At 44.5% G+C, this 27,611-nt stretch overlaps 2 protein-coding genes across 5 annotated transcripts; one reads left to right on the top strand and one right to left on the bottom strand.

Annotated features, from left to right (window-relative positions):
* Positions 1-333: 333 nt before the first annotated feature.
* znf106b (zinc finger protein 106b) lies at positions 334-24,833 on the bottom strand. Of its 4 annotated transcripts, none has more exons than XM_036984782.2 (20): positions 24,664-24,833; positions 24,072-24,157; positions 23,732-23,793; positions 22,987-23,187; positions 20,368-21,879; positions 19,712-20,078; positions 19,521-19,590; positions 17,524-17,678; positions 16,329-17,335; positions 16,049-16,098; positions 15,678-15,820; positions 13,111-13,245; positions 9,492-9,608; positions 9,018-9,209; positions 8,511-8,573; positions 8,223-8,342; positions 3,238-3,309; positions 2,983-3,054; positions 2,748-2,894; positions 334-2,334 (listed from the first exon to the last, which is right to left on the bottom strand). In XM_036984782.2, exons 2-20 carry the CDS (start codon positions 24,153-24,155, stop codon positions 2,278-2,280), a joined length of 4,626 nt encoding a protein of 1,541 aa, XP_036840677.2. In that variant the 5' UTR covers positions 24,156-24,157; positions 24,664-24,833; the 3' UTR covers positions 334-2,277. The 4 variants fall into 4 exon arrangements, with proteins under 4 accessions (XP_036840677.2, XP_036840678.2, XP_036840679.2 ...); XM_036984783.2 differs by having other exon boundaries at positions 22,987-23,178; positions 24,664-24,831; XM_036984784.2 differs by lacking the exon at positions 20,368-21,879.
* On the top strand, positions 24,771-27,609 carry churc1 (churchill domain containing 1). Its single transcript, XM_036984786.2, has 4 exons — positions 24,771-25,031; positions 25,245-25,380; positions 25,593-25,663; positions 26,010-27,609. Exons 1-4 carry the CDS (start codon positions 24,993-24,995, stop codon positions 26,100-26,102), a joined length of 339 nt encoding a protein of 112 aa, XP_036840681.1. The 5' UTR covers positions 24,771-24,992; the 3' UTR covers positions 26,103-27,609.
* The last annotated feature ends 2 nt before the right edge of the window (positions 27,610-27,611 follow it).

Below are 27,611 nucleotides of genomic sequence, written 5' to 3'. Positions count from 1 at the left end.
TTGGTCCTAAGTAAGCTCATATAGCCCTCAAGCTCTGGACTTCAAAGCCAGTTCCACTGTGTTTCATTGTTCCCCTCGAATCAGGGACCAATTTAGACCTGGGATACCAGGTGGATGCAGTTAACTCAGGTAGAACAGAAAACCAGCTCTGGACCTCATAGGGTAAGAGTTCAATACCCCTGTCATATAGTGTTTCCATCAAATATTCAGAACTCCACTGTGGGGCATTTAAAGCTGCCATACGGTATTATTATTATGTATTTATTTCACACGCCTGAGAAACGGGTGGTCTTTTTTAGACATTTAAAAAGTAATGCAGAAATCGCGCCCCCATTTCCTGGTTGTAAAATGTTTTAATAGTTGGCCTAATTAAAGTTTGACAAAACAAGCCATGTATGATGTAGAGGATCATTGCACGATTTAAAACACTGAAATATCTTTTCAATAACCCAAAATATTGTACATTCAGATGTTTGAAGCTGGTGTACAAAACCTCAAATAAAAGACGCAAAAACGGGAAGCAAAGAAATTGCGCACATAGAACAGATCTGCTTCTAAAAACTTGCTTTCAATGAGAATGACAGATCTCACATTTCTATGTGAGAAAAATAAAAAGTGACATACTGCAGCTTTAATAGTGAGCAAAATAAAAAGTGACATACTGCAGCTTTAATAGTGAGCCCCTTCCAATACAGACTGGAAAATAACATGACAAATCATGTCTAAACAGACGTGTGTGTGTTAGGAGTTGGTCTCACATCACAGCAAATCCAAAACCATAAAAAAAAAAAGTGTGTCAATCATCCTTATGTCCGTGCTTTTACAGTAAGCATTGGTCTGTCTTACACCACTGAAATGGGAAATATTATCCTTCCCAACCAAATAAAATCCTATACATTTTTCTGAATTAATAAAACACGTTCCTATTGTTGCTGTACATGTGTGTGCACGCTCAGCATATCAATACATACAGGTAACTACCAACATAAAGGAGACACCAACATAAATGATCTTAATAGGGGGTTGGGCTACTATGAGCCAGAACATCTTCAATGCACCTTGTCTGGAACTCAATTGGAGGAATGCTCCATTCTTCCACAAGAAATTCCACCATTTGGTGTTTCGTTGACGGTGGTGGAAAACGCTGTCTCACTCGCCACTCCAGAATCTCCCATAAGTGTTAAATTGCACTGAGATCTGGTGACTGAGACACTTCAAACCCCCTATGGTCCTTTGAGACCTCTATTTCAGTCCCAGAACTCTTCTAGCCTAGGCAGCCCAAATAACCACCATGGGATGTTAATTGCTTAATTTACTCAGGAACTACACCTGTGTGGAAGCACCTGCTTTCACTATACTTTGAATCCCTCATTGACTCAAGTGTTTCCTTTACTTTGGCAGTAACCTGTACATGCGCCATAGATGTCTGAATGTATGTATGAAATAGAAGTCCCTACACAAGACTGTGTATAGTAGTTATGTATGACCAGCCCATGTCAACAGATCAGTTACAGTGTGGTTATGCAGTGATAATCTATACGCTGTGTGTAAGTGTTAGTGTGTGTGTCCAGTATGGGCTATTTAGCAAGTGTTCCAATACAATTGCTGACGTTGAGCCACAGCCTTGTAGAACCGTGTAATCCAGGGTTCCCCAACTAGCAGCCCACTGATTTTATTTAGCCCATCCAAGTTCTGAAAATTACTATTTTAAATTGTTGACCATAAGACTCCCAAGTTTTAATTTTGGAAATCTGTCCCACAATATTCCCAGGCATAATACAGAGATATATGTGATCATATACAAACATATGCCAGGTTTGAAATGATTATGTTTTAGTCAAATATATTTGTTTGGGCTTCTTGCGGTCAATTTGCAGTCAACAAATGATTTGTAATTATGTTAATCCGCTCATGAAAAATCATGCCATGGCTTAATCTAGTTGATGATCCCTGTTGTAAACCAAGGTCCATTAAAAACATGTCACAACCTTTAGTCGTACTGGTGTCCTCTTACCAGGGAAGAGCAGGGGGTTAAAGGATGAACAAAGTGAGAAATTACTCTGAACAAGAAAACAGTTCAGTTCTATCTCCTTCCCTCGTCAACATTTGCCTACTGAATGGGGTCCCAACTCCTACTATCCAAGAAGAATGAATGCCAGAATTCCAGCCCGGCTCCATGTATGGAGCCATTGATTCTAATGGTGAGAGATCAGTGTCAACTCAGCACCACACATCCGCAGAAGTAAGAACTGGGGAAACAGCATGTCTTCTCTACTGTCATGTTTTCAGCTTGCTGTCCATCTCTACATGTGTCTGCATGTGGCTAGGCAGGTCCTGTAGAGACAAGGGGGAGACAAGGTACTGAAACATTGACAATAACCCCCCTCTCTTCCTTATATACAATTCTGCATTTCTGACAGAATAATCATCTGTAATAACAAGATCTGTAATTCAGGCAGAGAGTCTTGTAGACAGACAGGTTGACTGTTTGTCTTTGTCCATCAGTCAACCTGTCTGTCTACAAACCTGTCTGCCTGTCTCTTACCAGGTGGGAGGAGTCTCGAAATTCAGGTAAACCAAGCAGCTACTGTTGGTCTTTGTCCATTAGTCAACCTGTCTGTCTACAAACCTGTCTGCCTGTCTCTTACCAGCTGGGAGGAGTCTCGAAATTCAGGTAAACCAAGCAGCTACTGTCTGTCTTTGTCCGTCAGTCAGCCTGTCTACAAACCTGTCTGTCTGTCTCTTACCAGGTGGGAGGAGTCTTGCGTGGCGAAGGCAGCGTCGCAGTTCCTCCAGCGACACCTGAAGGTCTGCAGGTGCGGGTTGCTGTGGTCGGTGAGCAGGTGCTGCAGGAGGTGTTCCCCCATGCCAAAGATCAGCGAGCAACCGTGCCACTGCACACAAAGGTCAGGTCAGAAAATGACCTGTCAGACAAAACGATAGGAAATATTCTGAAGGTAAATCCCAGCGTGTTTCTCTTACCCAGCAGCGGTAGTTTTGCATCAAGTTGAGTTTCACGGCCTGGACGGTCCCGTCGTAGCAGCCTGTGTAGATCTAGGAGAGAAGAGTAGTTTATTGTCCACAACTTCTCTTTTCAATTTTGTCAATTCTATCAACTGTACAATGCATTCACAGTAGTCCCCTTTCCAATGTACTGGATGTAGATGTTATTCATATTGCCTCTAGGCCCACAGGCAGGAGGGTTGGCTTCTGGGCTGACTAAACAAGCTCACTTACCACGCTCTTATGGATGGCCATACACATCACCATGTCATGGTGGCCCCCGTACACCTGCAGCCGGTCGTGGGACTGTGGAGAGAAAGAAGGGTTGAGGGAGGGAGGAGAGAGAGACAGAAAGAGAGGATCGCAGGACAGAGATGGTTCACCATCTTATATTGTGTGTGTTCTTTTATTAAGTGTGTTGCACTTTAAAATCAAGTATGATTTGTTTCAGAGAGACAGAGGGGAGAGAGAGCAAAAGCGAGGCGGACGGACGGAGACCGAGCGAGACGGCCAGGCTGAGACACCGAGCGAGACAGACGGAGACCGAGAGAGACAGACGGAGACCGAGAGAGACAGACGGAGACCGAGAGAGACAGACGGAGACCGAGAGAGACAGACGGAGACCGAGAGGGACAGACGGAGACCGAGAGGGACAGACGGAGACCGAGAGGGACAGACGGAGACCGAGAGGGACAGACGGAGACCGAGAGGGACAGACGGAGACCGAGAGGGACAGACGGAGACCGAGAGGGACAGACGGAGACCGAGAGGGACAGACGGAGACCGAGAGGGACAGACGGAGACCGAGAGGGACAGACGGAGACCGAGAGAGACAGACTGAGGCAGACAGAGAGAATTGGCCACTATTCTAGAAAAATCCTCAGCCCCTGGTGTTAGTCTCCACAATTCAGAGGTTAAATGTCTAATCTTCGCAGATGACCTGTGCCTGCTGTCCCCTACAGCACATGGCCTACAGCAGAACCTGCTAGAGCAGTACTGCCAGACCTGGGCCCTGGCAGTAAACTTCAAAAAGACTCAAATAATTATTTTCCAGAGAAGAACCAGATCTCAGGGAACTAGGAACAAAGTTCTCAATTGGTACAAAATATATAGAGTACTACACACACTACAATTACATAGGTTTAAAAATAAGCTCAACTGGACACCTTAATGAGGCAGTGAATGAACTGAGAGAAAGTACACAGGACATTCTACACTATTAAAAAACAAATTCAAATTGAAAACACCTATTACAATTTGGCTAAAACTAATCAAATGTGTCATTGAACCAATTGCACTTTATGGCAGTGAGGTGTGGGGTACTCTTGCAAAACAAGATTTCACCAAATGGACAAATACCCCATTGAAACCCTGTATGCAGAGTTCTGTAAGATTTTCCTACATGTCCAGAGGAAAACTACAAACAATGCATGCAGGGCAGAATTGGGCCAATATCCACTAATAATAAAAACTCAAAAAAGAGCAATTAAGTTTTAGAAACATCTAAAATACAGTGACCGGCTCTCATATCATTAACAAGCCCTGCAATGTCAAGAGTTGAGCATAGAAAACAGTCCCCTCATCCAAAACCTTCTGCCCCAGCTGTGCCCTGGACACCGTATGTGAATTGATTTCCCCCCATCTTTCTTCAGAGCTCGTGCTGTTAGGTGACTTAAACTGGGACATGCTTAACACCCCGGCCATCCTACAATCTAAACTTGATGCCCTCAATCTCACACAAATTATCAATGAACCTACCAGATACAACCCCAAATCCGTAAACACAGGCACCCTCATAGATATCATCCTAACCAACCTGCCCTCCAAATACACCTCTGCCGTCTTCAACCTGGATCTCAGCGATCACTGCCTGCGTCCGTAATGGGTCTGCGGTCAAACGACCACCCCTCATTACTGTCAAACGCTCCCTAAAACACGTCTGCGAGCAGGCCTTTCTAATTGACCTGGCATCCTGGAAGGACATTGACCTCATTCCGTCAGTAGAAGATGCCTGGTTAGTCTTTAAAAGTGCTTTCCTCACCATCTTAAATAAGCATGCCCCATTCAAAAAATGTAGAACCAGGAACAGATATAGCCCGTGGTACACTCCAGACCTGACTGCCCTTAACCAACACAAAAACATCCTGTGGCGTAATACAGTAGCATCGAATAACCCCTGAGATATGCAACTTTTCAGGGAAGTTAGGAACCAATATACACAGGCAGTTGGGAAAGCAAAGGCTAGCTTTTTCAAACAGAAATTTGCATCTTGTAGCACAAACTCCAAAAAGTTCTGGGACACTAAAGTCCATGGAGAATAAGGGCACCTCCTCCCAGCTGCCCACTGCACTGAGGCTAGGAAACAGTGTCACCACCGATAAATACGCAATAATTGAGAATTTCAATAAGCATTTTTCTACAGCTGGCCATGCTTTCCACCTGGCTATCCCTACCCCGGTCAACAGCCCTGCAGCCTCCACAGCAACTTGCACATGCCTACCCCATTTCCCCTTCACCCAAATTCAGATAGCTGATGTTCTGAAAGAGCTGAAAAATCTGGACCCCTACAAATCAGCCGGGTTAGACAATCCTTACCCTCTCTTTCTAAAATGATCTGCCAAAATTGTTGCAACCCCTATTACTAGCCTGTTCAACCTCTTTCGTATTTTCTGAGTTTCCCAAAGATTGGAAAGCTGCCGCGGTCATCCCCCTCTTCAAATGGGGAGACACTCTAGACCCAAACTGCTACAGACTTATATCCATCCTGACCTGCCTTTCTAAAGTCTTTGAATGCCAAGTTAACAAACAGATCACAGACCATTTCGAATCCCACCGTACCTTCTCCGCTACGCAATCTGGCTTCCGAGCTGGTCATGGGTGCACCTCAGCCACGCTCAAGGTCCTAAACGATATCATAACCGCCATCAATAAGAGACAATACTGTGCAGCTGTATTCATCGACCTGGCCAAGGCTTTCCACTCTGTCAATCACCGCATTCTTATCGGCAGACTCAACAGCCTTGGTTTCTCAAATGACTGCCTCGCCTGGTTCACCAACTACTTCTCAGACAGAGTTCAGTGTGTCAAATCGGAGGGCCTGTTGTCCGGACCTCTGGCAGTCTATGGGGGTGCCACAGGGTTCAATTCTAGGGCCGACTCTTTTCTCTGTATACATCAATGATGTCACTCTTGCTGCTGGTGACTCTTTGATCCACCTCTATGCAGACAACACCATTCTGTATACTTCTGGCCCTTCTTTGGACACTGTGTTAACTAACCTCCAGACGAGTTTCAATGCCATACAACTCTCCTTCCGTGGCCTCCAATTGCTCTTAAATGCAAGAAAAACTAAATGCATGGTCTTCAACCGATCGCTGCCCACAACTTCCGCCCGCCTAGCATCACTACTCTGGACAGTTCTGACTTAGAATATGTGGACGACTATAAATACCTAGGTGTCTGGTTAGACTGTAAACTCTCCTTCCAGACTCACATTAAGCATCTCCAATCTAAAATGAAATCTAGAATCAGCTTCCTATTTCACAACAAAGCATCCTTCACTCATGCTGCCAAACAAACCCTCGTAAAACTTACTATCCTACGACCCTTGACTTCGGCAATGTCATTTACAAAATAGCCCCCAACACTCTGCTTAGCAAATTGGATGCGGTCTATCACAGTGCCATCCGTTTTGTCACCAAAGCCCCATGTACTACCCACCATTGCGACCTGTATGCTCTCGCTGGCTGGCCCTCTCTTCATATTCGTTGCCAAACCCACTGGCTCCAGGTCATCTATAAGTCTTTGCTAGGTAAAGCCCCGATTTATCTCAGCTCACTGGTCACCATAGCAGCACCCACCCACCATAGCACGCACTCCAGCAGATATATTTCACTGGTCATCCCAAAGCCAATTCCTCCTTTGGCCGCCTTTCCTTCCAGTTCTCTGTTGCCAATGACTGGAACGAACTACAAAAATCACTGAAGCTGGAGACTCCTATCTCCCTCACTAGCTTTAAGCACCAGCTGTCAGAGCAGCTCATAGATCACTGCACCTGTACATAGCCCACCTGTAATTAGCCCATCCAACTACCTCATCCCCATACTGTTATTTTTCTCCTTTGCACCCCAGTATCTCTACGTGCACACTCATCTTCTGCACATCTATCACTCCAGTGTTTAATTGCTATATTGCAAATATTTCACCACTATGGCCTATTTTTATTGCCTTACCTCCGTTATTCTACCTCATTTACACACACTGTATAATAGACTTTGTATTGTATTATTGACTGTATGTTTGTTGATTCCATGTGTAACACTGTTGTTGTTGTTTGTGTTGCATTGCTTTCCTTTATCTTGGCCAGGTCGCAGCTTTAAATGAGAACTTGTTCTCAACTAGCCTACCTTGTTAAATAAAAGGTAAACAAATATGTTTTAATCAAATCCAGCTGGTCCTGGGGTTGTGTTCACAAACCTGTTCTAATAAAACAAATTACAACACAATCAAAACTACATAGCTTAATGGGAAAAACAAGCACAATGCAGTGCTATCTGGCCCTAAATTGACAGTACACCGTTGCTAACTATTTGACCATAATTACTGATCAAAACCTTGACAAAGTACAGGCTCAGGGAGCACAGCCTTGCCATTGAGAAGGCTAGACCAGGAATACTTAGCTCCCTGTAAAGGAAAGGCTTTGCAACCACCGCACCACAGCAGAACAGAGCTGCATTTCCTGACAAAACATCAAAAATATAAAACAATTAGATAGTGTCATTTACCCCAAATTTGAAACCCTTATTCAAGGTTTCAAAGACCTCTCTGATGAGGATAGGCAACCTGTCCTGTTGGGGGAGGACGCAGAGAGCTGTGGGTTGGCAGCGCACTACATTGCTGCCTGCCATCAGATGAGGGACAGTGTCTGACAGACCAATCAACCAGCACATGTCCTCTACTGTATGCTTATTGTTATTGTTGAATGTATGGTTATTTTGACCCTTGGTTATTGTTGTTACCGTTGTCCCGTTGACAATTTTGATTCTTATTATTTTCATATTGTAAATATCCAAAGTATGCTTTGGCAATATGTACCAATAAAGCATATTGAATGGAATTGAGAAAGAACGAGATAGACAGACAGACAGAGCGACAGATAAGCTAGTAATCTGAGTGAGTGGATAAAGCCATTGAAGGAGAGTAGGATGAGGCAGACCCACCTGTAACTCGTAGACACGCACCAACTTGTCCAGGCAGGCTGTCACCATGACCTTCCCCAAGATGGCTAACGCTGTGACTGCGTGGCTGTGACCCTTATAGATACGGACCAGCTCACCCGTCTACGCATGGACAGACACAGAGGCAGCGAGGAAGATGTCAAACAAAAAGACTGAAATCAAATAAATCAACTACATCCACAGATTATGTGACTGTTCCGTCATACAGGAATGAACGTGTTACGATGATTATGTGAAAAAGGATAGTGATGGGAGGGGTTAGACACTCACGTGGATGTTGTGGGCGTGGACAGACGTATCACTGGAGCCGCTGAAGACCAGGTCATTCACCACCTGACATCAGACAAATGGGGAAAGAATGATCATACCTGACAGGCAGAGTCAGTTGTCCGTTCAAGACCACCAACAAATTAACATTACATTAACATGCCAAGTGTTAACTTTAGTGTCCAAAATGAGAATAAAACACTGATTGCATCACATTCAGAACATTACAGGAGAACAAACCCTGAAATATGCCGTGTCAGCGTAGGAATGCCGACCCGGGATCAGCGTAGGAATGCTGACCCGGGATCAGCGTAGGAATGCTGACCCGGGATCAGGTCCCTCCTGTCCATATGGTCTAAGAGGGAAATGTGTTCTCGGTAAAAGGTCGGGGTTGACTCCCCAATTGACTGAATTCAAATGGAATTGACCCCTGACCCTGGACCCAAGGACACAGTGGTGACACACGATAAGATTTCTATTTTAGATCATATCAACTACCCGACTCCTCACCTTCATACAGAGGACGGTCTTAGTGTGGCCCTGCAGTGAGCGCAGCAGCAGACCACTCTTGGCGTCACGTACGCTGATGGTGCTGTCGTAAGAGCCCACTAGCAGCACCCGCCGCGCACCCTCCTGGGACGTGCCCAGGCAGCTCACCCCCCGTGGGCCGTGGCACTCAAACACATCCAGCTGCCTCTGGGTCTGCAGGGGAGAGAGGGAGGGAGAGGAAGGAGAAGAGGAAGAGAACAACTGTTTGTATCATATTCTGATCCAAGCTATAACTAGGAACTACCATGTTGAATAGAGGACCAATCAAAGCGTCTCAGAGAAGGAGTGCCGATCTAGGATCGGTTGTGCCTTTTTGATCGTAATGGAGAGAGAATAAAATCATATGGATAAGGGGGACCTGATCCCAGATCAGCACACCTACTCTGAGATGCTTTATGATTTCAGGACCTGGACTCCAGGCTTAGACACACTCACCTTGACCTCAAAGCTGACCACAGATCCATTTGCCAGGCCTACGTACAGGATGTTCCAGTGAATGTGCAGACACAGCACCCGGTCGGACAGAGAGATCTGCTCAAGGCACTTCTTTGACTGAAGAGGGAAAGGAGGAAGATGAGGACAATAGATATACAGTAGGGAGAGGGGAGGTGATGTATAGGAAGATGAGGACAATAGATATACAATAGAGAGAGGGTAGGTGATGTATAGGAAGATGAGGACAATAGATATACAGTAGGGAGAGGGGAGGTGATGTATAGGAAGATGAGGACAATAGATATACAATAGAGAGAGGGTAGGTGATGTATAGGAAGATGAGGACAATAGATATACAGTAGGGAGAGGGTAGGTGATGTATAGGAAGATGAGGACAATAGATATACAATAGAGAGAGGGTAGGTGATGTATAGGAAGATGAGGACAATAGATATACAGTAGGGAGAGGGGAGATGTATAGGAAGATGAGGACAATAGATATACAGTAGGGAGAGGGGAGGTGATGTATAGGAAGATGAGGACAATAGATATACAATAGAGAGAGGGTAGGTGATGTATAGGAAGATGAGGACAATATATATACAGTAGGGAGAGGGGAGGTGATGTATAGGAAGATGAGGACAATAGATATACAATAGAGAGAGGGTAGGTGATGTATAGGAAGATGAGGACAACAGATATACAGTAGAGAGAGGGTAGGTGATGTATAGGAAGATGAGGACCAGAGATATACAGTAGGGAGAGGGGAGGAGATGTATAGGAAGAGGACAATAGATATACAGTAGAGAGAGGGTAGGTGATGTATAGGAAGATGAGGACCAGAGATATACAGTAGGGAGAGGGGAGGTGATGTATAGGAAGATGAGGACAATAGATATACAGTAGAGAGAGGGTAGGTGATGTATAGGAAGATGAGGACAATAGATATACAGTAGAGAGAGGGTAGGTGATGTATAGGAAGATGAGGACCAGAGATATACAGTAGGGAGAGGGGAGATGTATAGGAAGATGAGGACAATAGATATACAGTAGGGAGAGGGGAGATGTTTAGGAAGATGAGGACCAGAGATATACAGTAGGGAGAGGGGAGGTGATGTATAGGAAGATCATTCTCAAATCAAAAGATAACCCATCTACACACAATACATCATAATGACAAAGTGACCAGAAATATCAAATTTAAATGACCCCCCCCTTCCCCCGAGTCAAACCTTTGAAGAAGCATACCCGTCTTTCTGGGTATGTTTTTATTCTGTACATACTTCCTTCTTCCCACTGTCAATTAGGTTAGTATTGTGTAGTAACTACAATGTTGTTGATCCATCCTGTTTTCTCCTATCACTAGGGCTGTCCCCCAGGGGGGAATGTTGAAACTTATTTTCCATATATAGACAGACACCTTATGTGTTTGAATAAAACCAACTACATATGCACTGAGCTTGTCTGATGCTTCAAGCACATATTTTGATTAAATAATTAAGACACAAATGACTAAAGAAAGAGCCTGATGGTCAGACTAAAACATTTTTATAGCGAGTGCCTGTGTGATTGGCGCACGTTGTCTCGCTCTCCTCCCTACTGCAGTGAAGGCACCACAGCAAGTGTTAATTGCTCTCTCTGTGCTGAAGCTGCAACAATTTCAGCCATTTAGTTTCTTACTCGTTTCTGAATGAAAAGTTGTTACCATAATCCCTAATTTGTTCAGGAAAAACATTCCCTATTCCCTCAAACCTTGCTCTCTTTACGTGAAACAAATACGCATGGCATGCGACCAATAGGGCCTGACCTATAGCATATCATTATCACATCGATAAACAAACACCAAAAAACAAACACGTGACAGCAAAATGGATGCGGAGGACGTGAAAAAAACACTTGAAAACGGGAGAATGTTTACTGGTTGCTCAGGAAAACAAAGGGAAGACAGATCTGTGGGAGATATTTGACTTGGTTGTGGAAATGACTGGAGATGGAGGGTATAGGAAACAGGCGTTGTGTGAGTAGTGTCCCAAGCTGTTGCTGTTAGATTACAATATTATTTCTTCTGACAATTTGGAACAGTGTAAACACGAAGTGTACAAGAGAGTCATAACAAAAAACATGTTTATAATATATATAAAGCCTTTATTACAGCAGACTAAAAACAGCTGCATGGATTAGTGAATTGCGTTTTACTTTTGTTTAGGCTAATTATTCAACGCTCCCTTTGGTTATTTAATTTTTAAACTAAAAATGCTTGACTGTATTTCAAAACGTGAATGTCTCGCTGTGTGATGGAATTAACAAATGATCCAGTAGCCTATATACTGAAATATAGGCCTAAGTAACTTACGGTATTAAAGACTAAACAAGATGCTCTCTGAGGCCTACAGGTGGTTATACAAGGCTGCTATACTAAGCCTACTAATGAAAACGGCATTACTTATTACAAAGCTCATCATCATCATCATCATCATCATCATTATTGGAACAAGAAAAAGGAGGCTATAGGCTATAAGAGTTGTGTGCATATTAAGTGTGACAAACTGGTGCTGTTAAATTACAATATACCTTTTCTGTCTGTTTGGAAAAGAGTAAACACTCAATAAATAAGTAATATCAGTCTGCCGTAACAATTTTTAGCGTCCCACATATCCCAGAAGGGTTAACTGACTTGCCTAGTTAAATACATGTCAAATAAACCATTTGCTATTATGCACAAAGCAACATAGGGAAAGGTGACAATTCTACAGGGCACTGAAGATCATGTTTCAGAACCGCGGACAGCGAACATATCCAACACGGGAGAAAGAACATTTGATTTATTTGTGTGGCACCATTATTTTTTACATAATATAACTCACATACAATTTCAGTACAACATGTCTTAGTGATGGACTATGCCATCCCCGTGGCCTCCACAATGGACTAGTCCACTGAGACAGGCGCGAATCAGACAGGTGTCTTATACAACACAAAAAATAAACATTGCGACTGCTCAACTAAAGAAATCTTGGTCAACCAACAGCCTATCGACCAAACAATCGACCAGTCAACTACCTATTGCAGCCATTAAACGCTCTAAAAGTTTTAAAGTCACCATTGGCCTCTTGGTGAAATCATTAGGAAGGACGACTGTATGTTTATTGATACACCATCCAAAGTGTAATTAAAAACTTCCCCATGCTCAAAGGGATATTCAATGTCTGCTTTTAAAATGCTCTACCCATCTACCAATAGGTGCCCTTCTTTGCGAGTCATTGGAAAACCTCCCTGGTCTTTGTGGTTGAATCTTTGTTTGAAATTCACTGTTCGACTGATAATTGTATGCGTGTGGGTGCAGAGATGAGGTTGTCATAAAAAAAAAATAACGTTAAACACTATTATTGCACACAGTGCGAGTCAAAACATTTCAGCTTTCATTTTTTATTAAATGGTAAAAAAAAATTGAAAAATATTATTCCACTTTGACATTATGGGGCATTGTGGATAGGCCAGCGACCGAAAATATCTAAACCTAATCAATTTCAAATTCAGGCTGTAACACAACAAAATGTGGAAAAGGTCAAGGAGTGTGAATACTTTCTGAAGGCACTGTGTGATGAAAGGGGTGTGGTACCTTGATGCTGAAGCAGCGGATGGTGAGGTCACTGGAGCCGGTGTAGAGACGTGCTGGCAGGCCGGGCAGAGATGACACCAGCAGGCAGTTGATCTTGTTGGTGTGGCCCTCAAACACAGCTTGGCACGCTTTGCTCTGAACACCCCAGGGACAAAAGTACAGTATCTCAGCATTGTAAGCCTGCCTGCTAGTCAAATCAAATTTATATTGTAGAATAATAGAAGACATCAAAACTATGAAATAACACATATGGAATCATGTAGTAAACAAAAAGTGTTAAATCAAAATATATTTTATATTTGAGATTCTTCAAAGTAGCCACCCTTTGCCTTGATGACAGCTTTTTACACTCTTAGCATTCTCTCAACCAGTTTCATGAGGAAGTCACCTGGAATGCATTTCAATTAACAGGTGTGCCTTGTTAAAAGTTCATTTGTGGAATTTCTTTCCATCTTAATGAGTTTGAGCCAATCAGTTGTGTTGTGACAAGGTAAGGGTGGTATACAGAAGATAGACCTATTTGGTAAAAGACCAAGTCCATATAATGGCAAGAACAGCTTAAATAAGCAAAGATAAATGACAGTCCATCATTACTTTAACTTCTTATGGGCAGGTGGGACGGTAGCGTCCCACCTGGCCAACATCTGTTGAAATTGCAGAGTGCAAAATTCAAACTACAGAATTATAAATGTTTAACTTTCATAAAATCACAAGTGTAATAGATCAAAATAAAGCTTAACTAATCCAGCTGCTGTGTGAGATTTCAAAAAGGCTTTATGGCGAAAGCACACCATGCAATTATCTGAGGACAGCACCCCGCCATGAAAAACACATTTCAACCTGGCAGGTGCGACACAAAAGTCAGAAATAGCGATATAAAATATGCCTTACCTTTGATGATCTTCTGTTGGCACTCCAAAAGGTCTATTGCAAATAGTGGTAGGCTGAATTTTTTTTGGGGGGGGGGTTGGCCTCTGGGTTTCGCCTGCCATATCAGTTCTGTTATACTCATAGACATCATCTTAACAGTTTTATAAACTTTAGAGTGTTTTATATCCAAATATACCCATTAGATGCATATCCTAGCTTCTGGGCCTGAGTAACAGGCAGTTTACTTTGTGCACGCGTTTCATCCGGATGTCAAAATAGTGCCCCCTACCCCAGAGAGGTTAAGACATGAAGGTCAGTCAATCCAGAACATTTCAATAACTTTTAAAGTTTCTTCAAGTGCAGTCGCAAAAACCATCAAGCGCTATGATGAAACTGGCTCTCATTAGGACAGCCAGAGGAAAGGAAGACCCAGTTACCTCTGCTGCAGAGGATACATTCATTAGAGTTACCAGCCTCAGAAATTGCAGCCCAAATAAATGCTTCACAGAGTTCAAGTAACAGACACATCTCAACATCAACTGTTCAGTGGAGACTGTGGGAATCAGGCCTTCATGGTCGAATTGCAGCAAAGTAACCACCACTAAAGGACATCAATAAGAAGAGACTTGCTTGGGCCAAGAAACGCAAACAATGGAATGTCCATTGGAAATCGGTGGAAATCGGTGGAAATCTGTCCTTTGGTCTGATGAGTCCAAATTTGAGATTTTTGGTTCCAACCGCCATGTCTTTGTGAGACTCAAGAGTAGGTGAACGGATAATCTCAGCATATGTGTGGTTCTCACCGTAAAGCATGGATGAGGTGGTGTGAGGATGCTTTGCTGGTGACGCTGTCAGTGATTTATTAAAAATTTAAGGCACACTTAACCAGCATGGCTACCACAGCATTCTGTAGTGATACGCCATCCCATCTGGTTTGCGCTTAGTTGGTCTATCATTTATTTTTCAACAGGACATGACCCAACACAACTCCAGGCTGTGTAAAGTCTATTTGATCAAGAATGCTGCATCAGATGACCTAGCTTCCTCAATCACCCGACCTCATCCCAATTGAGTTGGTTTGGGACCGCAGAGTGAAGGAAAAGCAGCCAGCATGTGTGGGAACTCCTTCAAGACTGTTGGAAAAGCATTCCAGGTGAAGCTGGTTGAGAGAATGCCAAGAGTGTTCAAAGCTGTCATCAAGGCAAAGTGTGGTTACTTTGAAGAATCTCAAATACATTTTTATTTGTTTAACACTTTTTTGGTTACTGCATGATTCCATATATGTTATTTCATAGTTTTGAAGTCGCACCATTATTCTACAACGTAGAAAACAGTACAAATAAAGAAAAACCCTTGAGTTAGGTGTCCAAACTTTGTACCAACATATGGCAAACCTTTGTTTTAGCAAACATGTGTTTTGAGTTACCTTTCTAGCTAATAAGCCATGTTAGAGTTCAGACTTCCTGCAATTACAATGTGGGTAGGTCAAAACATTGAAAAACAATCTACCAAATCTATTAATTTTAAAATGTTGATTACTTCTCCTTGCCGTTATCAATCACCTGAGATGACAAGACGTGAAATGTTGCTAACGTATAACAGGGGTCTCTGGGTCACCGGTTGTCAGGGGGGGTCTTAATTGCCTGCAAGGGGGTCCCTGGGCAAGAAAATGTGTAAGACCCCTGTCATATACGCACCAATAGGCAATATGCTCGTGCTGTGTTATCCCCTGAACATGTATACAGGAAGCCCCCGTGGATCTGGAGGTCATGGACGGTGCCAGTGTGGCCCTCGAAGCTCCCCAGAGACGGCTCCTGCTCCTCAGCCACGTCGGCACACTCTGAGGGGGGAGAGATAGAGGGTCAAAACCAGGAAACGGAGCCATATCACAAACACTAGTTATGGAACAGACAGAAACTCATACACTGTGTAGACTGGCTTACAAACAGAAAGACATATAATACACTCACGCTGTGCGGTATTAACATTCAATGTTTATGACTAATTGACACATTTTCATTTCAGCCCAAAAAATGGTGGAAGTGGACATATGAAGCAGGTAACTCACTTGGGGGACTATGTTTCTCTTTCACAGTTACAGGGGGTAACTTCATTTTGCTGGGGAAACAGAAACCACAGGTATTTCACATTAGGGGGGGTGTGTGGGGGCATTGCATTCAAAAGAGGATTCTAATGCAACAATGTGGGTTGATACTCTGATAACATAACGCCTGGAAACACTGATCTAGCAATTACCAAACAATTTAGCTTCCATTACTGTTATTGATACCTAGGTCCTTGAGATATTGTTTATTCCTTTATGGTAAATGTACAGTAAAGAGACTAACCCGTAGCTGGTGTCCTTTAGTTTGATGTCCTTCTGGTCCTCCTTAACCCTGACTGTCTGGGTACCGCTAGAGTTCACCTCCACACACACAGACCTAGGTGGGGCAGGAGAGGTGGAGGGGAGCTGTGCGGGAGCTGGGGTGTGTGGAACAATGGCCTCCGGCTCTTCCTCGACGTCCGAGTCATCGATGGCGACGACGTCCATGTTGGATCTCAGCTGGCGCTCTACAGTGACTGTCTCGACGTAGCAGTCGCTGTCTCCTTCGTCACCCCCTTTACCCCCGTCCTTCTCCTGCCCCAATAGAGGGTCTTTCCGCCCCTGTGTGAGGTGGACAGAGGTGAGGGTGAGCCCCTCTTGGTCCTCTTGGTCCTCCCAGTCCTCCGAGTCACTGGTAGTGGAACTGGCCGTTGAACTCTGGTCTTGAACATCTTCCTGCTTTGACTTGGTCCTCCTGTTGGCCTTCTCGTTGCTCTGCTTCTTTTGCCTTCCCCTCAGCTGCTTGGTGCTGGTAGACAGTGAGGTGGAGCTACCCACCACCCTCTGCTGGCCGAGTGTCGCAACAGCAGGTGGTGTAGTTGCAGGAAGGGTTACTGTGGTGGAAGGGGGTTTGGCGGATATGGGGATGGGTAGAGGTGAGGGAACGAGGACAGGGGTGGTGGAGCGAGGGTTCACGAGGGGATAGGAAATGACAGGACTGCGCGAGGGGGTGGCACGAGACTGGCTGTTGAGAGAGGCAGGCTCTTTTTTGACAGGCAGGCTCACTGAGGTGGAGGGGGTGGGGTTTAGGATGGGTATGGCAGAGGGGGTGGAGTGGTAAGCCGGGGTCAGATTGGGATAGGGCGACATGGGTGCCGCAGAGGTGGGCCCAGTGGGGGAGGGGATACGGAGGTTGGACAGAGGAAGGAGTGAGGGGTGTTGGGTAGGCACCGTAGCTGCTGCCACTGCCCCTTGCATCCCCTGCAGGATCTCAATACGCTTGGCTCGGAGACCGTTAATCTCTGTGGTAACCTGCAACACAGACAACAAAAGTGAAACCGATGCCACACTTCATCTATTCATCCTCTATACCAGGGTCGTGTTCAGGGTCGTTCCTATGTGTATCTTAATAAAAATCCAGGTAGAACCTCTGTTTCCTTCCCTTTCATCCCTACTGATCACAACCCAGGTAGATGTAGTGAGCATCCCGGGCGTAGTACCTGCTGTTTGACCAGTAGGAGGCGCTGCACCTCTGTGTAGGCGACCTGCAGGGTGTTGCGGGCCTGGATCAGGGAGGTGTCTAGGCTCTGTAGGGAACCGCTCAGCTCCTCCTCCATCAGAGACACAGCTAGCAGCTGGTCCACCTGGACATTCTCTACAGAACAGGGAATGGAGTAAATCTGGATGTAACGACCACACAGACAAAGTGTGAACCTCAATAGTCTAATGTGGGGGTCTTCACCAGTCTCATCTCCTTCATCAGTAAAGACTGGAAAACACAGGACATGTCAAAGCAATATACTGGGGAGTGTCTTTCCCCTTCCCGGTTCAACAATACTGGGGAGTGTCTTTCCCCTTCCCGGTTCAACCCTACTGGGGAGTGTCTTTCCCCTTCCCGGTTCAACAATACTGGTGAGTGTCTTTCCCCTTCCCGGTTCAACAATACTGGGGAGTGTCTTTCCCCTTCCCGGTTCAACCCTACTGGGGAGTGTCTTTCCCCTTCCCGGTTCAACAATACTGGGGAGTGTCTTTCCCCTTCCCGGTTCTTTCACAGTGCAGGTAAAGGAGGGGAGACAAGGAAAGAAAGACACTTCGGACTATTGAGATGCACTCACAGAATTGTGATCACACCGACTGACTATGGAAATGAGTTACAACAGTGACATGGAACATGGAGCGAAGAAAAAAACGTTGACATATCTCTATTGCAAAGTTATAAACCGTTGGATTCTAGCTTGAAATATATTTATTCATGTTAAACATACCAGAACTTGGCGATTACTTTAGATAAGAAATGTATATGTTGGGGGTCAAGGAAGGGCAAAGAGGAACTTTGTGTATGGAAAGTTAAAGTGAGGAAAAAGGGGAAGAGCAGAAAGTTAATATTCTGCTCAAACATGCTATTGTTGAATATAAATGTTTCTGAGGAGGGAGGCAAAGGGCAACAGTCTAGTTTCAGTTCTTAATAAGGCAGGCCAGTTGCTGCGGAACCAGCCTAAAGACAATCTGATTACAGTCCTCTCTCTCACACACTTCCACGAGGGTCCTGACAATACCAGTAAGAGGAGCCTACTGTGTTTCTGACTAACAACAGAGAAGGACCGTCTTAGACATGCAAGGAGATGACTACGCCTACTCGAAAGGTATAAATGTGTGCTTGTATGTTGTGTTTGCAGCTGAAGCACTCAGTGGATTGAATAAACTTGGTTTGAGCGGAGCCAAAACTGCTATTGCAGGGACGGTGGACCAACCCTCCACATGGGCGGAGATAGTTCAATTAATCTAATTCCGCTGACTTTGCAGTGCTTGTAGTCATGGCTACCCATACCCAAGGCACCGGTAATGGACCCGAGTAACAACAATACAAGCAAGCCGAGAGGTAAATCTGACAAATAAATTTGGCGGTGAAAACCCCCGAACCTTGTTCCCAATGCGGCTCATTTGGCCATGGGTGGTGCCTGAGCCCTCTGCACCGGCTCATTTGGCCATGGGTGGTGCCTGAGCCCTCTGCACCGGCTCATTTGGCCATGGGTGGTGCCTGAGCCCTCTGCACCAGCTCATGTGGCCACGGGTGGTGCCTGAGCCCTCTGCCCCCCCGGCTCATTTGGCCATGGGTGGTGCCTGAGCCCTCTGCCCCCCCGGCTCATTCCGGGGTAAGTGCAGCTGTTCAGACATTTTTTTCACTGACTAGTGAGCAACAGCAAGCACTCCTGAAAGCAGCCGGAGTTGGAGATAACGCAAATGGGTATTTGGTCTATGTGCGGTCGTCAAATTGGCTGAATTTATGACGAAAAATCATTAAGTTCAGTGAGGTTACAGGGATAGAATCTAAAGCTATGCAATTACTACCCATGCTCTTTACAATAGGTCCAGTGACAATACCGGGCTCATTCTTTATGGTAACACGGGGTAGAACCGATTATAATGTAGACACAGAAGTAACAATATGGGCATATTTCAGGAAGGAGGGTACCACAAATTTTAAGTGACAACTTACCGCTGTTTGACTTAATCTTTTGCTTTTTCCCACTCTGATCCACACCAGAGGTGTCTAACAAGTCACTATCCTGAGACAAAGACAGAGGAAAAAAGAAGGGTGAACACTAGCTGGCACATTTGTTAACATCAATAGACTTGAAAGAAGCAGGAAAAGTAGCAGCCTGATTGTCTAATAACTCCTCCCCTTACCACTTTCCGCTTCTTTTTCCTCTTTGTATTCAACTGTCTCTGCTCACTGTCCACTCCTGCCTCCCTGTACTGCTCTGGTTCAGTCTTCACACATAAAGACTGAGGGGCTCGGGATGACCTGCTATCCCGCAGCACAGTGCTAGGCTGCTCCGATCCCAGCGTCCGAGCCTCTGACGGTTGCTCTCTGATGACATCACTAGCAGGCATTGCCTGTGGGAGAGAGGGAGTGGGTAGGGCTGCAGGGGGCGGGGCTCCGTCGGGGAAACCAGACTCCCATTGGAAGCCCTCTGTTAGGGGGAGGTCCTCGTCTTCGTCCAGGGCCAGGCCCTCTGGGTCAGAGAGGGGGTTCACCAGTTCAATGCCAAACCTGCAACATGAAACCAATACCTTCCAATTACAGATAATATTGTAGTGAGTAACACAGATGCATGCTCCCAGAGCAACAGTCGAAAGAGACAGTTTGATCTTATCTTAGTCTTAAACGGCATTGTTAAAAAAAAAATACACAGTTGTCCAGAATAATCTAATTGCTTTCCTGGTCATGGACTAAAAACCATCCATTCTAAATGAAGAATATCCATTGAAAGTATGTTTTTGTCCAAGACAAGACATAACCTGGGTTTAGTAAACCAGTCCTAAGTGCTGCCCTCCCTCACCTGGGCATGCCTTTGACTTTCTCCTGCTTCTTCCGGTTGGCCTCCTGATACATCTCCCTCCAGTTGACCTTCCTCTGTGACCCCGCGGAACTGAGCAGCTTCTTCAGTGTGGGTTTGAGCCCTGCCCCTGTCCCCGTCTCCTTCTCTCCCTCGCCCTTCCGTATCCGGCGAGCTGCATTCAGGTTAGGCTCGTGGGCTCCGGGTTTGCTGATATGTCGGGTCAAGTCCCTCTTCAGAGAGGTAGGTCGTGGAAGGGTGCTCAATCGGGGCACAGTTGAACCTTCCTGAGGATTGGTTTGGCTGCTAACCGGACCGTATGTGTCTGAAGCCAATCCCTCACCTTCCTTGGTCAGTTGTGAGTTACTGGTTTCCTCTACCTTGGGGTATCGGGTTGATCTTCGTTTAGCTTGGTTGCCAGGGAGAGGCCAAGTTTCACTTGAAGCCACAGATCTGGTAGTGCTAACCTGTGAGGACTGCAGGGAGGTGGTGGTGGAGGGGAGGCTTTTGAACTGGCTGACTGGGGAGCTGGAGTTGGGAAGTGTGGAGGCAGCGCTTGGTCCGCGCTTGGTCCTCTGTGTCCTTCTGGTTAGGCCCTCCTCGGCCTCGACCTCTGCCCCCCTGCAATGGCCTCGAGTTGTGGTGAGAGTCGGGGTGACGGAAGAGGCTCTTGGGGGCTCCCTCACCCCCAGGGCTCTCCGGACCTGACGTAGCATCACAGTGACGTCCACGCTCCGTATCCGGCCCTTGTCGCTGTCACCCTGACCAGAGGGACCTGAGCTGGAGGTAGAGACGGGGGCAGTGGTACTACCAGAGAGTCTCTCCTCTGGGCTGAAGATGATTGCTCCTTTTGGAGGTAGGTGATCACTAGTGAAGTCCATATCCTGGGTCTTTCTGGGTGCCTGCCCATAGAATTCGTAACCCAACTGGCTGGTTTTAGGCCACCTCAGCTGGCCTGGTGGTAGCGTCACAGGATTTACTCCGGCTCCTCTAAGGCTCTTATGAAATGTGTTGGGCCTGCTAGCTTTGAAGCCCCTTCCTCTGACACTAGTGCCCAGGCTCTGGATGTCAGGACTGCCAGAAATTGGAGGATTGTCCTCACTGCCAACTTGATGGGGATGGGACAATGTAGACTGGGTGTGTTGTTCACTATAGGGGTGGCATGTTCCACCTGGGGGTCCCCTAAATTCTGGCCAGGGAGGCTGAGCTCCACTCTGCCCCTGTGGTGTGGCTGGCTGACTGGGGGGCAGAGACTTGAGTTTACAGGCGAGCCGGTTCTCCTTGTTTTGTACCAGCTTACCACTGAGTGGCTGTGATGTCTTCTGCTGGGGTTTCTTCTCTTTGGAAAGTTTTTTGGGCGTTTTCGATTTTAGTTTAGCTACTTGCGGTATCCATTTCAGTGCTTGTCCCTTTGGCTTCTTTGGAAATTTCCGCATGGGAGGTTTCTGCTTTTCCGGGTCTTGCTGCGCTTCCATTTTTAGATTTAGTTTCTTTTTCTTCCTCTTTTTCTTTTTCCTATGTTGGAAGACAAACGGAATGACGTTCAAAATGAAGCCAGTAGGGATTTAACAAAAGGCATCGGTTCCTGGCTCAAATTTTTATGAAATTAGTGCGTTGGCCCGCAGGGCCCAAACCGATCCAAATGTAGCATGGACCCAAGGCGATCCAAATGTAGCATGCATCGGTCAGAACATCGATTCAAACATTACGAATCACAGGTTCATAATTTTTGGGTTGCTCAAATTACTTTATTTTTACCTTCCAAAAATACCTCCTCTTTTGTGACAACTGTGTCCTCTCCTTCATTGTCGAACTAAGCAAGTAATTGTGTTGACAGTCATTGATCTACTAGTCATTTGGCATCAACCCCAAGCAATATCAGTAGCATAGTCAAACAGTGCTCAGCTTCGCGCGCTGACCAACAAGAGGTAGGCCTATTCCTGATCATGCATGTCACCTTGAGCATTCAAATGTTTGTTCAATGGCTTGCGCAACATTGTGCTTTATTAGTTGAGTAACATCCAATGTCATTTGCTAGGTTATTTTTTTAATCAAGTGTGCTGTTGAAAATGGTGTTTTACCGGCATAAAAGTATTTAACCCTTTCTTAACCGGTTAATGGGGGTTGTTTATTCAACAACAATGGACCAAAATTTGCATCCCTAGTCATATCCTTAAAACACACACACACACACACACACACAGCGAGAGGACCAGCTCATGAGCTCTAGATTTTCATTTAGAATGGAAAATGTATGTGTTAGTGCAACAAATGTTAGTTCAACGAATCGTAATCCTATCGAATGGCATCGATTCATTCCTTTAATCAAACGAATCGCACAGAATCCTTTAAACTGAAATTTATCATATCCCATGTATCAAGATAATTTTGGAATTGTCTTGAAAGGAAATATGCACATCCCTAAAATAATGGCTTCTTCGCTAAGCAAACTCTAGTATCTCATGTCTTGTACAACAAAGACAATGTAGTGTATGTAGCTGCTTTACATCAAGGAAGCTGTAATCATTTTTTCAACTGGCACAACAATTTATATTTTACCAAGTACTCTCAGGTCTCCTGTTGTTTAAAATGAAGAGACAATGTAATAAACATGGAACTCACTCCATCTTATGCAGTTCTTTGTTCCTTTCCCTGACTTTCGAGAGCAGCTCTGCGTCGAGGTCTTGTTCCACATACATAGGCTTAGTCTTCCGTGGCGGGTTCTTGATCTTGTCTCCGTGCGACTGGGTGGAGATGTGCTCGGCGTACTCAGTCAAACCTTGAGAGGACACTTTGCACACTTTGCACCAGTGCCTACAATCCCTGGGGAAGAGGAGGGGTGGCATATTTCTCTAGCCCTGGCCATGCTTTCAAATGTTTGTTAAATGGCCACATTTATTTCTCTAGTCCTGGTCGTGCATATTTATCTAGTCCTGGTCATGCTTTCAAATGTTTGTTAAATGGCCACATTTATTTCTCTAGTCCTGGTCATGCATATTTATCTAGTCCTTGTCATGCTTATTTCTCTAATAGTGATTATTTATTTATGAACTTTTAGTTACTCGGCGCAGCTCAATTGAGACCAGGATTTCATTCCCAATGGTGCCCTGAGTGGAAAAATGTTCTCACAACAGGAAGAACAATTGATATTACAATTAAAACATAATGCATATCAATGTAATATCAGGTCTAGAAACGGAAATTAGACGGTGTGTGGAACTAACCACTACCAAGTAATAGAGTCAGTCTTTACACTTGAAAGCATAATTTTTTGTAGGGACGTGGTACTAATTATTACAGACATGTCTGCATTAAGATAGGTTATTCAGTTCACAAAAGACCTGTATGGTTGGGAATTGAATCTCACCTGCCCTTCACATTCTCAAGCTCTCGGTGGTGTAGCATGCTCTGCATGTGCTTGTGCGCGTCCTGTAGGATAGTTAGGAGAAGATTTAAAAAAAAAAATCTGAACTTGAATAACATCTCTCAAGACATGGCAATAATGAAAAATGCCAATCAACAGCATGCAATTGGCTTCAGCCTGGAATCGCTAAACCAAATCACAGTATCTGACACAGTAGCCAATATTGTATGGACAATTATAATTGGTTATCATCTATAAAATACTGTCTAACACTGTACAAGTAATCCAGTTGAAATGTGCTCTGTTCTGGGAAATATAATACCAATAATAAGATTGATCTTACATTTTTCAGGTAGACCTTGCGACATAATATACAATAGCAAGACACCTCCACCTTCACGCTTGGGGTCTTCTTAGTCGGTGTCATCTCTGGAAAGGGAAAATGATATGCAGCTAAGGAGCTAATGACAGTTTCAAACCTAACTACCTTGATTTAAAACTCCAAAGACAAGGCTTTTTACAACGTAAAGATTTCCTCGTCTTTGGAGTTATGAATCACTGCCTACCGTGCAATTTCTTACCACCTGGAGCCAACAATATAATATTTGAGTGTCTGTGAGATGGTGTGTCATGACAATCAACCTATCCAATACACACTCACTTACAATTTAATTTACAAACAGGTAGATGCAAACAATGGATTATATTGTTCGCTAGCTATTATATTGTTCGCTAGCATTGTATTACTACTGTCCGTTTGTCAATGTTTAGATAGCTAACGATAGAGGTTGGTTGGTTGGCTAGCTAGCTAGCTAGCTTCGTTTTCAAAATATGACAAACATGTTTTCAAAACATTCTCAAGATACCAGGACCACAGACATGTTAGTTTATGAATTGTGTAGAAACATACATTGCAGTGTAGAAACCATACTTACCTCCTAGAGTTTTTTTTATATATTATTGTACTCAGCAAATCTCACATGGCCAATTTGATCGCCATGCTGGTGGTCCACAAAACACCCGACCGCTGCTGATCCACCTCGTCATAGTTGGCCCGAAGAGCCAATCAGATGCATCCTCTAGTTATATTCCCGGAAGTTAAGAATAGCCTGTCATTGCGGAAGTAGCTTCAGTGAAGAAAACCTTTTTTATTGAGATTTGAAAGATAATAATTTACTGTCGTGAGAAAACGAGTCACGTCATATAGTTAGAGATTACTACCCGTTTTACTGTGTCTATTGCTGGCTTTTTGAAAAGGAGTAAAATGTGTAATGGTTGTGTGCAGAAAGAGTACCCCGACAGGGTGAGTCTGGTTAAAAAATCGGACCAAAACTGAGAATCTAGTGTAAACATATTTGCAGTAGTAGTCACCTAGTAACCGTATATTACTCTGTATTTTATGATGACTGCTTGTATCAATTTTACGTTGAAGAGGATCTTTCTGTCAAACTGAATATGGAATCTAGCTTAGATAATTGTTTGTCAACTGTAAAATACCTTCATCTCTGGTTGTCAGGGGAACACATGTTTGGAGAATGGCTCCTACCTGATGAACTACCTGGGCTGTGCCAACTGTCACCAGAGGGACTTTGTGTTGATCAGCAACAAGGCCACAGAGGATGAGGATGGAGAGGAGATAGTCACCTATGATCGTGAGTCAATGTTGTTCCAGTGATGTTTCGGGTCAAACGTTTTTGCAACAGCAAACAAAACAAGCATTTCTAATTGGACAATTTCGGATAGTATCTCCCAGTTTCTTCTGTTTTGTGTCTAATGAACATGGTCCTGAGAAAGGTGTGTGTGTGCGTGGCTGTGCTGGAGATGTTTTTCATCTTACTAGTGGCCTTTCTTTACTACCTGGCAGATGTGTGTAAAAACTGTGACCACGTCGTAGCCAGGCATGAGTATACCTTCTCTGTGGTGGACGATTATCAGGTAAAGACTTCTCCTTTGAAGGTTAAATACTCACTGAATAACAGTGCAATAGTACCCTGTTCACGCTACTGAGCCAAGCCGAACCAAGGCAAGTTGTACTGTGCTAGCCTGGTTACACATCCACCAGAGTAATAATAGAGAATATATCCGAGCTAGCACAGTAAGGTTCAGGTCGGCACAATGGTGTGAAAAGGGCTGAAGACTTCCATACCATTATGTGAAAGAAACTATTTAAAAAATGTTGGTCCAAGGTGGGTGTCACAATGGTAAATACCTCATAACTGCATTGACTATTCTCTGTGATTTCTCTCCTGACGGTAACGTCATGGGCCTCTATCCACTCCAGGAGTACACAATGTTGTGCATGCTGTGTGGGAAGGCGGAGGACTCCATCAGTGTGCTGCCAGATGATCCCAGGCAAACCGCCCCTCTCTTCTAGAAGAGTACAATGACAGACTGAGATGACCAGATGTAAACAATCAAGAACTGCAAGCTCAACATGGACCAGAAGTCCCATGAAAGAGATGGACTATTAGCATTCTAGAAAATAGACCAGGTATTCTAGAACACATATCACTTCTCAAAGCCATATAGCCATGCATCTCTATATGGCTCTGCCCAGACATAACATTTCACTTATAGAACACAGAGCTTGTCTAAGATGGCAAGTCCTATATTCATCAAATTGAAGGAATAATACCAGTCTTCTTTAACATAGACTTTTCATCAGCATTAAGGGTAAGCAAAGACTACATAGTATAGTACATGCTACTCTTCATTGACCACAGATATATACTGTCCAATTTTGCTAGAATGAGATTTAGGGCCTAGTTCACTCAGTAACAACCCCAACCCCCACCCCATAAGCACTATTAGAGATTAATCTTGGCTTATCAGAGCGCAAGAAGAAGCTACTACCATATCACATATACCTAAGGATCTACATTAAGTTTATTGAAGGTTTGGGGGCTAAGGGTTGTTTCTGTATAGGGCCTATGTTGGGGGCTAGGGGTTGTTTCTGGACAGGGTCTAGGTTGGGGACTAGTGGTTGTTTCTGTATAGGGTCTAGGTTGGGGCTAGGGGTTGTTTCTGGACAGGGTCTAGGTTGGGGACTAGTGGTTGTTTCTGTATAGGGTCTAGGTTGGGGCTACGGGTTGTTTCTTGACAGGGTCTAGGTTGGGGCTACGGGTTGTTTCTGTATAGGGCCTAGGTTGGGGCTAAGGGTTGTTTCTTGACAGGGTCTAGGTTGGGGCTAAGGGTTGTTTCTTGACAGGGTCTAGGTTGGGGCTACGGGTTGTTTCTTGACAGGGTCTAGGTTGGGGACTAGTGGTTGTTTCTGTATAGGGTCTAGGTTGGGGCTACGGGTTGTTTCTTGACAGGGTCTAGGTTGGGGCTACGGGTTGTTTCTGTATAGGGCCTAGGTTGGGGCTAAGGGTTGTTTCTTGACAGGGTCTAGGTTGGGGCTAAGGGTTGTTTCTTGACAGGGTCTAGGTTGGGGCTAAGGGTTGTTTCTTGATAGGGTCTAGGTTGGGGCTAAGGGTTGTTTCTTGATAGGGTCTAGGTTGGGGCTAAGGGTTGTTTCTTGACAGGGCTTAGGTTAGGGTTATTTTTTTAGGGCTTGGAACCCTAGTTAGACTGCTGTTAAGGATAAATAACTGTTACAGATCACATGTCTGTTTAAATAGATGTGACAGTATTGTTTTTTAAATATAAATATTAAGTAAAACAAATGTTTGTATGTTGGGGGGGGCAATGGAACTTGACACTGTACGCATTTGTTGGTTGCATCATAGCGTAATAAAGACAACGTGTAGGTAGTCTACTATTTTGAAAATCGATTCTTTCATATATACTTTACAGAAATATAAACGCAACATGTAAAGTGTTAGTCACATATTTCATGGGATGAAATAAAATATACCAGAAATATTCCATATGCACAAAAAGC

The sequence above is a fragment of the Oncorhynchus mykiss genome, chromosome 8, assembly GCF_057628025.1.
Source record: "Oncorhynchus mykiss isolate SJ-2025 chromosome 8, ASM5762802v1, whole genome shotgun sequence".
NCBI classification, from domain to species: Eukaryota; Metazoa; Chordata; class Actinopteri; order Salmoniformes; family Salmonidae; genus Oncorhynchus; species Oncorhynchus mykiss.
The sequence above is the reverse complement of the archived record's forward strand: the minus strand, read 5'-3'. Positions and strand labels throughout refer to the sequence as shown.

What these genes read in the sequence shown, in the direction of transcription:
- znf106b (XM_036984782.2), bottom strand. Translation starts at nt 24,155, where the DNA reads ATGACACCGACTAAGAAGACCCCAAGCGTGAAGGTGGAGGTGTCTTGC. An exon ending in CACGAGCATATTGCCTATTG is followed by an intron (nt 13,246 to 15,677) that starts GTGCGTATATGA and finishes TGGGGTGTTCAG; the next exon opens with AGCAAAGCGTGCCAAGCTGT. An exon ending in TGCGTGTCTACGAGTTACAG is followed by an intron (nt 3,310 to 8,222) that starts GTGGGTCTGCCT and finishes TTCTCTCCACAG; the next exon opens with TCCCACGACCGGCTGCAGGT.
- churc1 (XM_036984786.2), top strand. Translation starts at nt 24,993, where the DNA reads ATGTGTAATGGTTGTGTGCAGAAAGAGTACCCCGACAGG. An exon ending in AGAAAGAGTACCCCGACAGG is followed by an intron (nt 25,032 to 25,244) that starts GTGAGTCTGGTT and finishes TCTGGTTGTCAG; the next exon opens with GGGAACACATGTTTGGAGAA. An exon ending in CTGTGGTGGACGATTATCAG is followed by an intron (nt 25,664 to 26,009) that starts GTAAAGACTTCT and finishes TATCCACTCCAG; the next exon opens with GAGTACACAATGTTGTGCAT.